Raw genomic sequence first — 15,728 nt, 5'->3', positions numbered from 1 at the left:
TCCATGCCTATGTCTTTCTTCTTTATTTATTTTTTTACAGAACAATGTGATATTCATCAAAGATTTGAAGTGAGTATAAGTTTGGTACCATAAAACATCATTCATTCACGTCACCTTATGAATCAACTTATTGCAGGATGTATTGAATCCACATTAAACAGAGAACGTGAGGGCCAGGCATGTGAAAGAAAGGAAATTAGGGGCGAATCTTTCATGCATTCCTATTCAAAGGTTGAACCGTGTAGAATTGCATTAAACTTTCGGTTTAAGTGCAGGTATTTGAAAAAGAGGAGGATTCTTTCTTTACTGTATTTATGACATTTTATTTCAAGTTTTACCCTCAACCTATCTCCTTCATTCTGAAATGTTGGGTACGTTCTCAATTTTTTCTTATAAAAAATAAAACAAGTGGATACCCTGCACTATACAGCGGAGTAACACCAATGCTATTCAATCCTGGAGATAACCTATTGTAAAGCAAAATGTTTCCTTTAAAAAGCCCTTAACTCAATTTGTCTTAAGACAAGTTACACATTTCTATTTGTCCTCCAATTCATGTGCAGTGAAATAAATGTATTAAACATAGAATGTAAATATAAGGCATTAAACTGTTTCTCATAAGGTATTGTTTTATGTGTTGAAAAAAAAAGCTTAGTCATTTGACCAGATATGCTCTATTAGCATGAACAATGACTCAAGGCAGAATCAAGACCTTGTTTTTATGTAATAAAAACTACATTTAAAGTAATGCAGTAAAGATGGGAAACATGCCAATTGTTGACACTATTATCCTTCATCTGCATATTGATCAAAACAATATTTAGCGTGTTAAGTATATTTTGCTAAAAACCATTATAGTCCAGTTTTCATCATGGCATAGGTCTTAAGGCATCTACCGTTTTGTATATGTAGGCCTACACCGCTAAAGGATCCAAAATCTTCTTCCACCACTGTTAGAACAAATCTAACCAAAACTTGAAGAAGTGACTCGCTTAACTTAGTCAGAAAATGTCTCTATAGTTTAATAAGCAGATGAAATATCACTGCAGCTATGTCCTGAATCTCTGTATTTCTTCATGGTAACATTTTAAGGATGCTTTTTAATTCCCTTTACCGGTCTAGGAATAATAATAATAAATTAGATTTATATAGCGCTTTTCTAAATACTCAAAGATGCTTTGACAGGAAACAACAAAAAACAAAGCAAAAACTGAGAACAATACAACATAGAAGTAGTGTCGAGGGAAGAGGATGAGAGTCAGTAGTTGTAGGCGGAATGGATGTACATAACGATCTTGAATTCAGTTTTACCTTCCACTAAACAATCCTGGGTCTCTGTAACCTTTTTTCTTTTACATTCTGTCTCTGTGCATGAATATGAGTTCATACATGCATTAATGTCTCTGTGGATACAATCAATCAATCAATCAATCAATTTTTATTTGTATGGCGTCAACTCAACACAAACCCAGCCCACACACTGCTGTGTTTTCATACACGCAATAAATAATTTAACAAGCGGTTCATGTTGAGGTCCCCTGGACAACAGTGTTCCTTTGTGTAGAAGTGCAGGTATTTAGTTTCATTTCAGAAGTCAACCATTCAGAGATAAGACTCGCTCTGAGTGAGTCATTAATTTAGATTTGTCCTTGAGGATTAAAACAAATGTGTTGCTTTTCTTACACTTCATGATTATTGGACTAAAGGAGCTGATATTGAAAATATGAGAAAGACGTTGTTAGTGGAAGCTTGTCCAGCCATCACAGGGTGTGTTATGTGGCCTCTGATTGGCTGGAGCCATTTACCTGTACTGTTGTTTTACTGCCCCTCCACTCCTGCCTGCCTCACCATCCAGGTCCAAAGATCACTTCTCTGTTTGTTCAGGCCCTGGACTGTGAGGTGCAAAGCTGAGCCCAGCTCTTCCTGTATGGACCTGAAACCTCCACTGTTGGTGCTTCTCTCACCACAACACCACTTCACCTGGAGGGCCCAGTTCAACCCCTCTCTTTGGTGCCAGGACTTTTAGAGAAACTCAAACGAGGGACTGTTTACTTTATCTGAGGCGGAAACTAAGTAAGGAATATAATTACTTTCCCTCTTTTGTGTATGGCCCTGTGGTCCGGTGTGTACGTGGAAGCTGGACTTTAAGGCACAAGAATCCAATTTTTTTGTTTGAGGTATGTATGTTACTGACTTTCAATCACTTTCAAACGTTTAGAAAATAGCAATTTTGTGGAAGAGGATCCTAAAGGAGGCTCATATTTTGAACTCTTTATTACTACTCAAAGTCAAGGCCTAGCGGCTCAGTCATTTTCATTTCACATGATTTCATAGATGTGGGACAGTAATAGAACAACATAGTGAGTAAAAACATTATGGTTTCTTTTGGATGTGGAGAAAGCTTATGTTTAATCTACATTAAACCAAATCCATTATTGTTCAGTAGCACTGTTGAAGTTCACTATGTGTGTTTGATCATCCTCCGGTTTTACATTTGGTTAACATGAGCTTGACTAAGTGGCATGAAAAACATAAGTTTGAGGGGACAAATAGATTTTCTGCTGTGTAGTCAGTGTCTTGTATTCATGGTCTTATTACTATCTTAATCTTAGTGTTTGTATATTATCTGCCAAGGATCTTTCTCAGGTACAAAGGGTTGAGAAGGGAGCGGCCTGATGCCTTTACAGCTCTGCAGCACTGATAAAGAATAAAGGATGTTACCTGATATTAGCACAGAGAAAACTTTGAATTGTTTTTTTTTTGTTACTGACATGCTATGGCACCTGCTGATTTGCATAAAATATCCACACAAATGTTTTATATTTTTGGCTGTTATGCCAAATCAGAAGCAAATGTCGTTTTTGATTGACAGCTGTCAAATAAGCCAGATTTATAGTTTTTATTTGCACAACTTTTGTTGACTAAAACATAAACTTTTCTTGACTAAAAAAACTATATACATATATATATATATATATATATATATATATGTATATATATATATATATATATATATATATGTATATATATATATATATATATATATATATATATATATATATCATAATTATACCTGTGGGTACATGCTTTTGTTTCAGATGTTTTAAATTAGTTTGTAGAGACTGTAGAAAGTAAAGTGATGTTCTGCAGCATGAAGTCCTCTCTGTGTCATCTTTATCATTCATATTAATTGACAGGACTTTTTGTCACATGTTCTTGAGCTCCTCGATGCTTAAAGATATCTCCCTTCTGAACAGTACATCTTTTCTTCATGAATGTATTTCTTCAGATGTTCATTGTTTTCTGTAAATCACTGCTCTGAATAACTCATCAACTCCTTTCCTGTCTTTATACCTTCATATTAACGGTGTCGATTTAAACACAAACATGATGTACCATAAACATGCTAGTTCCCTCTCACGAAGTTTCCCCTTCTCGATGAGGTCTGACTACAAAGAAATGGCTCTTTGTATATTTACACATGCTCTTCCTGCAGGTGTACAATATGAAGGAACTGAGCTAAAGATGGGGTCTGTAGCATCATTTTTTGGACAACTGTTTGGGAAAGAGGAAAAAAGAGGTGAGCTATGAAGCACACTTAACTTTTTTAAAAGTTGTTAAATCACTTTACGTCTTTTCATATTTAAAAAAAAAGAGTTGTTCTTGTTCTTGCTTCATCACACGCATTCACTTGACTAACAGCACAAACACATTCTGCATGTTGTTGATGATAGGAACCTTTACTGTAGCCTAAATGCTGCTGCAATACCTCCATCCCTGCCCTTTTTGTTCACAGAGGAGGAGAGACGTTTGCGAGCTAATGACAGACATTTCAACTTGTCTTTCCACTATGTCGTAAGTGTAGACACAAAAACTTTCTGTGTATGCGAAAAATAAATTGGTGAATGGATAATATCACTTTTTTTAAATGTAGTTTTCAATCATGTTGCATCATATTATTGCCTGTTTAACATTCTATTTTCTCTTAGAACAATGCCATCAAGACCTCTAAATACAACATTTTCACCTTCCTGCCTCTCAACTTGTTTGAGCAGTTCAGGAGGCTCGCCAACGCCTACTTCCTGTTCCTCATGGTCCTCCAGGTACACTTTAAGTAGCAGAATGTTTTTGCTATTATCCATGTTATATTCATTGAAGAATTTAGTTTGATCCAGCAGACACACAGCAATGATCAGTATGAATTGTGTGTGTGTGTGTGTGTGTGTGTGTGTGTGTGTGTGTGTGTGTGTGTGTGTGTGTGTGTGTGTGTGAGTGTGTGTGTGTGTGTGTGTGTGTGTGTGTGTGTGTGTGTGTGTGTGTGTGTGTGTTTTTCGACAGCTAATCCCTCAAGTCTCCTCTCTCTCCTGGTTCACCACGGCCGTCCCTCTTCTCTTGGTGTTGACTATGACGGCAGTGAAAGACGCCAGCGATGACATAGTAAGCTTGATTATCATGATAAATTATGAGCCTGACGCTGAAGTGCTTTGTTCATTAATCGAAGTAGAATCCCACGATCAGTCATCTAATCTGACCAGCATTGTTTTCCTTTTTCATCATCTGTTTAGAACAGGCATAAAAGTGACAAACAAGTGAACAACCGCACCGTTAATGTCCTGATCGATGGAGTGTGAGTTATTTAAAATGAAAATATCACATTATATATTTGTTCATTATACATGATAAAACTACACACGTAATGTGCAGCTGAGACACATTTCTGAGCTTTAAATCATCATGTTGTTTGTTATTGTGATGTCATGTTGTGTTTTCTGCTTATATTTTTTTTTGTCAGACTAAAAAAGGAAAAATGGATGGATGTTCAGGTTGGAGACATAATCAAACTGGAGAACAATCAGTTTGTCACAGTAAGTATGGCACACTTATGATCAACATTAGAAGTGATTTATTTTTTTAAACTGCATGTGCACTGTTGCATTTAAGTGTTTTAAGTAATAACATATCACAATGACTCCAAGATTTTGTTTCTATAGGTGGTTGTTAAGATAATATCACTACTCTCAGTTTGTTTTCTGTGCTCTAATTGCTGCTTTAACTTCTAGGCAGATCTTCTGTTGCTGTCCAGCAGTGAGCCTCTCAATCTTGTCTATGTAGAAACAGCTGAATTGGATGGGTGAGTGTGCAGAACTGTGTGTGTTCATTTGTGTGTACATACATAGCTGAAGGCTGGTGTCTCACACTGTTTGATTTCCCTTCAGTTACATACTGTTTATGTCATCTTGATCTCCCCCAGTGAAACCAATCTGAAGGTGAAACAGGCCCTGACTGTTACAGGAGAGCTGGGGGATAACATTGATGCACTGGCTGGCTTTCATGGTGAGAAGCTGAAAGAAAAAACAAAGACAAGAGATTTGAAGCAAGAAAAGCAAGAAAAGCAAGGAAAGAAAAGATCACAAGTTGTAACTTTCCATATGACCCCCATCTTAACTGTTAGTGTGCATGCCTCTGTCTCTCTCAGGTGAAGTGCATTGTGAGCCTCCCAACAACCGTCTGGACAAGTTCAAAGGAGTCCTGACTGTAAATGGTCAAACGTACGCTTTGGACAACGACAAGGTGCTGCTCAGAGGATGTACTCTGAGGAACACAGAGTGGTGCTTTGGCCTGGTTATCTTCGGAGGTAAACTCTCAGCAGCTTTAGCTTCATTTTTGCCAGAAATGAGGCACTTAAAGATCCAACCATATCAACAGTGAATTACTAGAGAAACCAACACAAGTCTACAAATTCTTAGAAAAGCCGTGACATTGAATCTAAAGGTCTCTGATTGGAACTCAACTTGTGTGATTAAAGGACAATCTTTCTAGAAGATAATCTTTCATCAGGTGTTTTGATTATATTTGTGAAGAAGGCTCTTATTTGGCCAAATTGTCCCTTGGGTGTTCATTGGGCTAAGTTTGTGTAGGCTTCACATTTTTTTTTAATATGTCTAATTTTTGTGACCTGCTGGTTGCCACTGTAAAGGCAAAAGAAATAATATAGTTTTTCCTACACCAGTCAACAAAGGTCTGGTAGCACCAGTCATAGGTGCTACATCCCCAATCTATCTGGGGTAATGTGATGGAACAAGCAGATGTGGGCACAAATCTCACCGGTCAGATCAGGATATATCACCCATCATCAAATCAGACCACAATTTATGACCTTTTCTTTCATGGATCCAAGGGCAGATGTCGCATATCTCTGCTGCTGTTGAAACATGTACTCGCTGGCTGAACAGCATTGGGGCCTGAAAATTCCAGAAATGAATCCTCTTTAAAGTTACTTATATTTAACCTTTTTCATGTTGATAGAACATAAAAACCAACAGATGACATTTTTTATTCTAGCAGAAACTCTAGACCTCTGACTGATAAGAATGTATGTGCCAGACCAAACAACTACAACAGGGAATTACATATCCTATACATACTGATGAAAACAATAAGGTGCTGTTTAGTGATTGCTTTTTTTCAATCTGCACAGGATCTGCATATTTACCTTCAATCACCCCCTGCAGGTGGGGAAACCCTGCCTCTATCTTTATGATTACTACAATTGATTTTAACAAGAGGTTATATTTCCAGGTCCTGACACCAAGTTGATGCAGAACAGTGGGAAGACGGTATTCAAGCGGACGAGTATCGACCACTTAATGAATGTGCTGGTGTTGTGTGTGAGTTTGACATCCATGCACGCACACAAATTATGTGTGCAAACATGTTTAACTTTAAAGCCATCCCTGTATATCACTCAATCAACTGAACATGATTTTTCCTCACTTTCATAAAATCATTTATTTTAAATTCAGATAGCTTTTTTTTTTATATTGCTCCATTTCTTTAATGCAATGTTTTAAAATGCTATTTTTTTGTCGTCAGATATTTGGTTTCCTGGCGTCTATGTGCAGCATTTTGACCATTGGCAATGCGATCTGGGAGACGAGGGAGGGATCAGTGTTCACGGTCTTCCTTCCTCGTGAACCCGGGGTCAATGCTCCCCTCACATCCTTCCTCACCTTCTGGTCCTACGTGATCGTCCTCAACACCGTTGTGCCAATTTCTCTCTATGTCAGGTATGTTCCAGCACAGAAAGGCAACAAAAGTTAACATGAAGTTTAGAGTTAAAGTGAACATTATGTGTCTGTGTATTAGTGTGGAGATCATCCGCCTGGGGAACAGCTTCTACATAGACTGGGACAGGAAGATGTATTACCCCAAAAGTGACACTCCTGCCCAGGCCAGGACCACCACCCTCAATGAGGAGCTGGGCCAGATCAAATACATCTTCAGTGATAAGACGGGCACCCTGACACAGAACATCATGACTTTTAACAAGTGCTCCATCAATGGAAAAGCGTATGGTTAGAAGCCCTCCTTATATTAAAACTAAAGCGTTGAATAGACACAACAGCATGGGATAAATTATTAAGTCAGACTTTTCTTTTTCACTCAGGGGAGCTGTTTGACTTCTCTGGACAACGGGTAGAAATAAACGAGGTAGGAGAAGAGTTCTCGTACTTACTGTGTGTAAATAAATGAATCAGTCTGACTCTTCTTTTTTCTTTCTTGCAGAAGACAGAGAAAGTGGACTTCTCGTGGAACCAGCTGGCTGATCCAAAGTTCATCTTTCATGACCACAGTCTGGTAGAGACCATAAGAGAGGGAAACCTGGAGGCTCAGGCTTTCTTCCGCTTGCTGGCTCTGTGCCACACGGTCATGCCCGAGGAAAAGAAAGAGGGTGAGCGACCCCTAATGGACATCTTTGTGACTGCTTGTCACAGGGTTAAAATGTTTTAAATCAAAAGAATGACATTACTTAAGTTCTTTTTGGTCGTTACATTAGTTTGTAAGATTATTATCATACCAAGTCACTTTAATCATCACTTGTCACTTTATCTTGTCATTATCTTGTCATTCTCTTCAAATACTGTCTCAATTCTCAATTCCCCCCAGTTAACTTCAACATTCATTTTTGTGCTGTATATACCCCCTGTTTTTATTTTTTATTTTTATTTATCTTATCTATTCTGTTTAATGTGTATTTGAGCTTTCTTGTCTGTGCTGCTGTAACGCCAGAATTTCCCCTCTGGGGATCAATAAAGTACTATCCTATCTTATCCTATCCTATCCTATTATGTGAGATCTTATAAGTACAGAATAATACTAATTTATCGCCTTTATTCTCTAAGTCGTTTTCCCTTTTCATATGACTATTTTGTAGCTACAGGATGAGCTGAAATTCAAAAGCTAATTGTGTCTTCAGGCAGTATTGAATCCACAATATGTATGATTTGAAGAGGACATATTATCCCCCTTCCTCCACCTTTTCAAACAGTCCCCTGTGGTCTAAATGAAACATCTGTGCTGTGCTTTGGTCAGAATATAACATGAATCAAGCACCAGAGGAGGTTTGTGACCCTGTATAAACCAGCTCTCTTAGAACGCTCCGTTTTGGTGTGTGTGTGTCCCCCCCCCCCCCCCCCCCCCGAGTTTTCCCCGTAGACATCACTCCTCTGTAGTGAGAATAAAAATGGCTGACCTGCACAGAAGTTTTATTCTAGTCTGGGGGTGGAGTCCATGGGTGGAGATATCAGGGAAGGGGAGTTATTTATTTTTTTACCAGAATCCCACTGTGATGTCACAAGTTGAGGAAATTTGAAACAGAGCATTTTTCTCTGTGTTGTAAGACTTATGCAGATCACAAACAAAGGACTGGATGGGTTTATTTCACATTTTGTAAGTCAGTAGACACTCAGGTTACCCAAATAAATGTTCAAAAACACTGTACAAGTGGATTTTTTCATAATATGTCCCCTTTAATTAAAGAAAAAAACACACAATGCTAAGCACCCCTCTGTGGAGATTTTCACATGTTTAACATTTTCATTCTCACCCCTCATGCCTTCTCTTGTTTTGTGGTAGGTGAGCTCTACTATCAAGCTCAGTCCCCGGACGAGGGCGCTCTGGTGACCGCAGCAAGAAACTTTGGGTTTGTGTTCCGCTCACGCACACCGGAGACCATCACGGCCTGGGAGATGGGCAAACAAGTGACCTATGAACTTCTGGCTGTTCTTGACTTCAATAATGTCCGCAAGAGAATGTCAGTGATAGGTAAAGAAGTGGCAACATGTTTCGTTTTTCTCTTATTTTCAATCAGACAACAGATAATGTTTGAGTCTGTGTAGATAAAAACAATCAACACGTCCTTTAGATACTGAATCTGTCACTCTCAATACATTGACTAGAACATTTTAATCCTCACTATTGTTCATCTATTTGGGAATTACTTTTTTTGGTAAATTCTGAAAATGACCAAATTCATGTTATTCTTTCAAAGATGTTTATTCTAATTTATGCAATTAACATTAAAAGGACAAGTCTGTTTAATCTCCTGACTTTGCTTCCTCTAATGACTTCAATCATGATCTTCAGTGAGAAGCCCTGAAGGGAAGCTGACTCTTTTCTGCAAAGGAGCAGACACCATCATCTTCGAAAGGCTGCACCCCTCTTGTAACAAACTGAAGGAAGTAACCATCAGACACCTCAATGTGAGTCCAGGTTGGGTTATTGTAATGTGTATGTTGAAAGAAAGTAAGTGTACATTTAGAAATAAGGGTTTTGTTTGTAGTTAACTTCTTTGCTCTGCCAAACTAAAACAGGAGTATGCAGGTGACGGCCTCCGTACGCTGGCTCTGGCCTACAAGGACTTGGATCAGAGCTTTATGGAGGAGTGGAAGCAGCGACACCACGAGGCCAGCACTGCCATGGAGGACCGAGAGGAGAAACTAGATGAACTTTATGAAGAGATAGAGAAAGATCTAATGGTTAGACTACCGACTGAACACTTAAACACATTGTCAGAAAATGATTGACTCAACAACTGGCTGGTTAGCTTCTTGGTTGATAGTAAAGGTACCAGTGTATTTGAAGAAGTATAACATTTTCTGTATATCCTAACACATTGAATGTGTAATTGCAAGACACCATGAAAAGATAACGCTCCGTATTAGATTTGTTATGCAGATGTTAGTCTAGCCTGTGTTGGGTTGAAGGTGATTTTAACTTTCAAGAAAATACTGACAAAAGTAGTCTAACATTTTCAGAACTCAAAATGTAAACAGTAGAATATAATCTTTCATCATAATCACAATATGCTCTGTGATTTCTAGCTCTTGGGAGCTACAGCTGTGGAGGATAAGCTGCAGGATGGCGTGCCACAGACCATAGAGCAACTCGCTAAAGCTGACATCAAAATCTGGGTGTTGACTGGGGATAAACAGGGTGAGTGTTCTCGTCCATATTACACACTTCATATGGGAGAAGTTATACAGAAGTAGATGAAATATATTATTGTGTACTCTCATTGTGTCAGGATGTCATGTTTACAAAGTTCTGTGTATGCAGAGTGAGAGAATGAATGTTTTGCATGTCCAACATTGCTATTGCATCAATGTGACTGTAAATGTGAATGTTTTTAACAGAGACAGCGGAGAATATTGGCTACTCGTGCAACATGCTAAGAGAGGAAATGAAGGAGATTTTCATTGTGTCAGCAAATACAGCTGAGGAAGTCAAAGAGGAGCTACAGTAAGTCAGACGCAAACAAACAACTGCTGATCATTGAGATGACATCATTTTACAACATTGAGAAACTTTAAATAAACATTTTAACATCACACAGTTGCATTTTAAAAAGACGTACCTCTGGTGATTTCTACATAATGTATCTTATAATTATTGAGCTATCTAGAGAAGATTAGCGTTAAATGTGCATGACCGCTGCAAATATGATCTAAAGCTACAAAGACATCAATAAAGCTGGCTACAAATCACTACTGGCCTTCAAACTCAGTCAGCTAACAAGCTTGACATGGAGACATGTACAACAGCTTATGAAACAGCTTAAAGAATATATGATATAGTTTAAAAAAAAAACATATGCAAAACTCATACAAGCTTCCTCATGTCCTCCTGCTTTCAGAAACGCAAGAAGAAAAATGTGTCCTGAATCTGCAGATGAGCCATCAGTGATAAAGTCCCGTGCAGGCCTGTTTTGGCTTAAAAAGACTGAGAATGTGCAGGATGAGAAGGTGGATGGAGAATATGCTCTAATTATAAATGGACACAGTCTGGTAAGGCTTATTCAGGCATTACTTCCTGTAGCTGCTAGGTCAATAGAAAATGTTTTCCTTTTCTTTCTCTATGTCCTCTTACTGGACACTGGAGGCCTTTTCTTCATGCAAACTATACACATTCATATTTACAGGCGGTAGTTACATTACGGTAACTACCATTGGATCAATTTTAAATGATACTACACTCTCACAGTGAAGAGAGGATGTTCTTTTTGTTGTCTTATTAAAATATGGGACCAGGAAGTTTTAAGGGGAGTTTTCAAATCACCTTACTAACGTTGTACTGTAATCCCTTCTTACCTTTTTGTCCTCAGGCCTTTGCTCTGGAGAATAACTTGCAGCTGGAGCTCCTTAGGACTGCTTGTATGTGTCAGACAGTCATTTGCTGCAGGGTCACCCCTCTGCAGAAAGCCCAGGTGGTTCAGCTGGTCAAGAAGTACAAGCAGGCGATCACTCTGGCTATCGGCGATGGGGCTAACGATGTCAGCATGATCAAGGGTAAACACATTAAACCCAGACACTACAAGGAACAAATAGTTGTATTTGCATTAAAACCAAACAGCAGGTTAAAATGATGATGTCGGTCCATCCTTCAGCTGCTCATATCGGTGTGGGCATCAGCGGTCAGGAGGGCATGCAGGCAGTTCTCTCCAGTGACTACTCCTTTGCCCAGTTTCGTTACCTTCAGCGCCTCCTGCTGGTTCACGGTCGCTGGTCCTACCTACGCATGTGCAAGTTCCTACGTTACTTCTTTTACAAGAACTTCACCTTCACCTTTGTGCATTTCTGGTATGCCTTCTTCTGCGGCTTCTCTGCACAGGTGAGAAACATTCACAATTCATACATTACATTCAATGAAAAGTCCAAACCATGAGACTCAAATGAGAATTTTTCCATTTCTCACACCTGTTGTACTGGAAACCTCCCAGATGTTCCTTATTTATAACATATACATAAACATGAAATTTAGAGTCAAAAAAGGCACTTCTCCACCCACAGAACAAAAATGAAAGATGTTTTGAGCATTGCATTTTTGTGTTTCATATTTATGTTTTTCTCTTGGTTATAGACTGTGTATGACGAGTGGTTCATCACCTTTTACAACCTGGTTTACACAGCTCTTCCTGTCCTTGGCATGAGCCTCTTCGACCAGGTATATATTCAAGTTAAATACATCATTAGTCTGAATGGCTCAGACACTCAAACTCAAAATGTATGACCATTAAAAGTGTAATTATCAGCAGTTGTTACTGTGGCGTCTATCTCCTCTAGGCCTACTCATCTCTCTCTATCGTCCTCTCCTTCTGTAGGATGTGAACGACCGCTGGAGCTTCCAGTACCCTCAGCTCTACACTCCAGGCCAGTTGAACCTGTACTTCAGCAAGAAAGCCTTTGTGCGCTGCATGATGCACAGCTGCTACAGCTCCCTCATCCTCTTCTTTATCCCGTGGGCCGCCATGCAAGACACCGTCCGAGATGACGGCAAGGACATCGCTGACTATCAATCCTTCGCTTTATTGGCTCAGACCTGTCTGCTGGTTGTAGTGATGCTACAGGTGAGTAATGAACATCCTGTCACCCGAAGCATCACAGAACGTGTCATTTGCAGATTTCTGTTTCACTGTAATACAGAGCCTTGACTTAAACTGGGTTAGCCAAAACCAGACATTCTCATATGGAAGTAAGATCTTTAAAGGTTCACTAAAATTAGCCACCAAATATCTTGCAACGCCCATGATGAATAAATATGTCTACCAGATTACAAAACATGTTCTTTTTTTAACTCAAAATGACCTTTTCAGCTGTGCCTTGACACCCATTACTGGACAGCAGTAAACCAGTTCTTTGTATGGGGAAGTCTTGCTGCTTACTTTGCCATCACATTCACCATAAACAGCAATGGCATGTTCCTCATCTTCACCTTTATTTTCCCCTTTATTGGTAAGTTCTTTCCCCCTTTGTAGAGTCACTTAAATCCCCAATGACAAACTATACGTTGTATACTAAGTGATTGTTTTTTTTTTAAAACTGCAGGTACAGCGAGGAACTCTCTGAACCAGCCTAATGTGTGGCTGACCATATTTCTGACTTCCCTCCTCTGTATTCTGCCTGTGGTGGCTTTCCGGTTTATTCTTATTCAGCTCCGGCCGACAGCTAACGACAAGGTGAGATAACACAAGACACAGAGTCTAGAACCAAACATTATGTTTTCCTGAATTTTATACTTATCAAGGTACACCAGTTTTAAAGGCAGGGTTGGTCATTTATGAAAACTAGCATGATTTTGAAAGTAGCATTCCCTCAGTGCTCCGTCTGCACCCCCTCCCCTCTGTGCTCCCTCTAAAGCCACGCCCCCTCACTTACATGCACGAGCGCCATTGGTCCAGAAGCGGACCTCAGCTCATGCTTTGAGTGTGGGCTCGTGCATGCATGGGGTAGAGAACGAGCAGGGAGACAGGGAGGCGTCTGATTGGTTCATCAGATTGGTACCTCATAGCAGACATTGGTCAAAGTTTTTACAGACTTACAACTGATTCAGATGAAAGATTTTCTGAGTTTCTATGTCGGAGCACATGAATTATTAATTACTGTCAGGACCTAAAGACAATTTCAACCAAAATCCTAAAAAGGCTAATCTGAAAAAAATGACCAACCCTGCCTTTAAGGTCAACCTAACAAGACAAAAACATTAGATGATTAGCAAAGATTGAGCTAAAATCTGTTGGTACAACAATAGAAATAAGGTTATCTGCTAATGCTTTGCATCAGTTGTAAAGCAGACACTCACACTTTGTTGTAAATGTACAAAATCAACTTCTTGTTATAAGAAACGTTGCATACAAACGTTATAGCTGCCTACTAATTTGAATCTATTTCTACTTTCTACCATATACAGGATATAACAACTTTTTAAATATTGTCATTTGTCTGTTGTGTAGTTGAAGGAGCTACAGCAGGTCCCTTGATGTGTAATAAAAAGAGAAAGCTAGCATGGTAAATGTTAGAAAGGGATGTAATGAAGTTCATCAAATAAATAATGACTACAGATTAAGATCAATGTGAAATAATACAACAGAACGTCCTGAATAAGAAATGGCACATATATGAGGAAGATAACAGCGCAGTCTTGTCCCTGTCTCCTTCTTCCAGGTGAGATACAAGGTGCGAAAGGAGCCACTGCCAGCTCCTGCACCTCGCCGCCGACCTGTCAGGCGTATAAGCACCCGTCGGTCTGGCTACGCCTTCTCACACACACAGGGCTACGGCGACCTGGTGACATCTCGGAAGTTCCTGCTGAGACTGCCGCTGAGGCCTCGACCGACCTTTCTCACCCAGACAGACTCTTCCATGGCACAAAATCAGCCACAACATTACCGCACCATCGCAGAGGAGGGGGAGGAGCCTCGGAGTCCTTCACAAGAGGTACGCTGGGACTAAACACTGTATCAAGCCTGGGAGCAGCATAACGAGGATTTATATTGGAGTCCAGCTCACATCATTAAGGGGATGCACGGGGTCAAGTTTACTGTGATTGAATATTGTATCTTTTTTTTATTTGAAAGGATGAAGGTTTACCTCTCTGTGAAAATGTTTAACTACACCATACATTCACCCTAAAGAGACCAACCTGCTCATTTTCTATCTTTTAGGTTGATACTGGCAATGTTCACTGTATTCTTAGTAGTCTAAAAAGTACCAAATCACACTTTTCCATTCATTTCAGTCCAACTTTACACTAATGCATGAAGTCAAAATTGTACAACCTGGGATAGAGCTGCAGAGAGATTTAAGTGTTGTTGTTTTTTTTACAATATAGACATTTAGTACACCAGCTGACTCCAGTGTGCAAGACCTTCAACACACACACAAACAGCCTCTGCTCACAAATAAGCAAGTAAAGACTGGTGTACTATTCAAGCTTTGTCAAAAAAGAACATTCTGTGAAGGTGTAACATGCAAATAGACAGAAATACTTGATGCAGTTTAAGGGCCTAAAACATGTAATACCTGAAACTACAAACTGATTTTCTTTGTTTGATGCACACAAGGTTTTTACCGCATTGTTTGTGAACTATCAATTTTCTTAAATGTTAAGTTAAAAATGTAAAGGATGCTGTTTCAAGAGAAACTATATTAGAAGACCAAAGTGCCTGTAACATCATGATGAATATAATGACTTTTATTTTTATTTGTTTTCCTTGAGTGATTGTCAATCCTCAGGGTGTCGTTCTGAGAAAGAGAGTGACACCTTAAAAAGGTGATTTCGCTTTCATCTGAAATCTACAATGAACCTACTTTCAGTTTATTGTCCTTCTTTGTTGAAACTAAGTTTACTACTTCATGAAAAGAGGCAGAGCTTCATCCATTTGTACCAGTTAGTCTCAGTGTCTCAGCAGTACAGCCAGGGGTCAGTGTTGCCTCTGTGTTTGTGCAGAATGGTGGTTTGAAGTGTCAAACGAGGAACTTTGCATGGACCAACACATTACTCTCAGATCCAGTTTGTTCAGTCCTACAGCATAGTTAGCTAAAGAGAGATTTCATTTTATTATGTTGTTAAGTGTCCACATTAAAAATCTGTGAATAAAACAAACAACTTGA

The 15,728-nt window shown here is 39.2% G+C and overlaps 1 protein-coding gene across 2 annotated transcripts; it reads left to right on the top strand.

Annotated features, from left to right (window-relative positions):
* The first annotated feature begins 1,872 nt into the window (after positions 1–1,872).
* Positions 1,873–15,728, top strand: atp8b5b (ATPase phospholipid transporting 8B5b). 2 transcript variants are annotated; one of them, XM_020630576.3, is made up of 28 exons: positions 1,873–2,073; positions 3,497–3,580; positions 3,797–3,855; positions 3,990–4,103; positions 4,339–4,437; positions 4,566–4,627; positions 4,793–4,865; positions 5,061–5,131; positions 5,252–5,334; positions 5,477–5,635; positions 6,580–6,668; positions 6,874–7,067; positions 7,147–7,355; positions 7,448–7,491; positions 7,567–7,732; positions 8,917–9,105; positions 9,427–9,542; positions 9,654–9,818; positions 10,164–10,275; positions 10,476–10,581; positions 10,976–11,126; positions 11,444–11,627; positions 11,726–11,949; positions 12,199–12,282; positions 12,440–12,685; positions 12,932–13,070; positions 13,164–13,294; positions 14,280–15,728. In XM_020630576.3, exons 2-28 carry the CDS (start codon positions 3,526–3,528, stop codon positions 14,565–14,567), a joined length of 3,612 nt encoding a protein of 1,203 aa, XP_020486232.2. In that variant the 5' UTR covers positions 1,873–2,073; positions 3,497–3,525; the 3' UTR covers positions 14,568–15,728. The 2 variants fall into 2 exon arrangements, with proteins under 2 accessions (XP_020486232.2, XP_020486231.2); XM_020630575.3 differs by having other exon boundaries at positions 1,873–2,177.

Source organism: Labrus bergylta, chromosome 17, assembly GCF_963930695.1.
Source record: "Labrus bergylta chromosome 17, fLabBer1.1, whole genome shotgun sequence".
Classification (NCBI taxonomy): Eukaryota; Metazoa; Chordata; class Actinopteri; order Labriformes; family Labridae; genus Labrus; species Labrus bergylta.
This window is presented reverse-complemented; position numbering and strand designations above follow the sequence as displayed.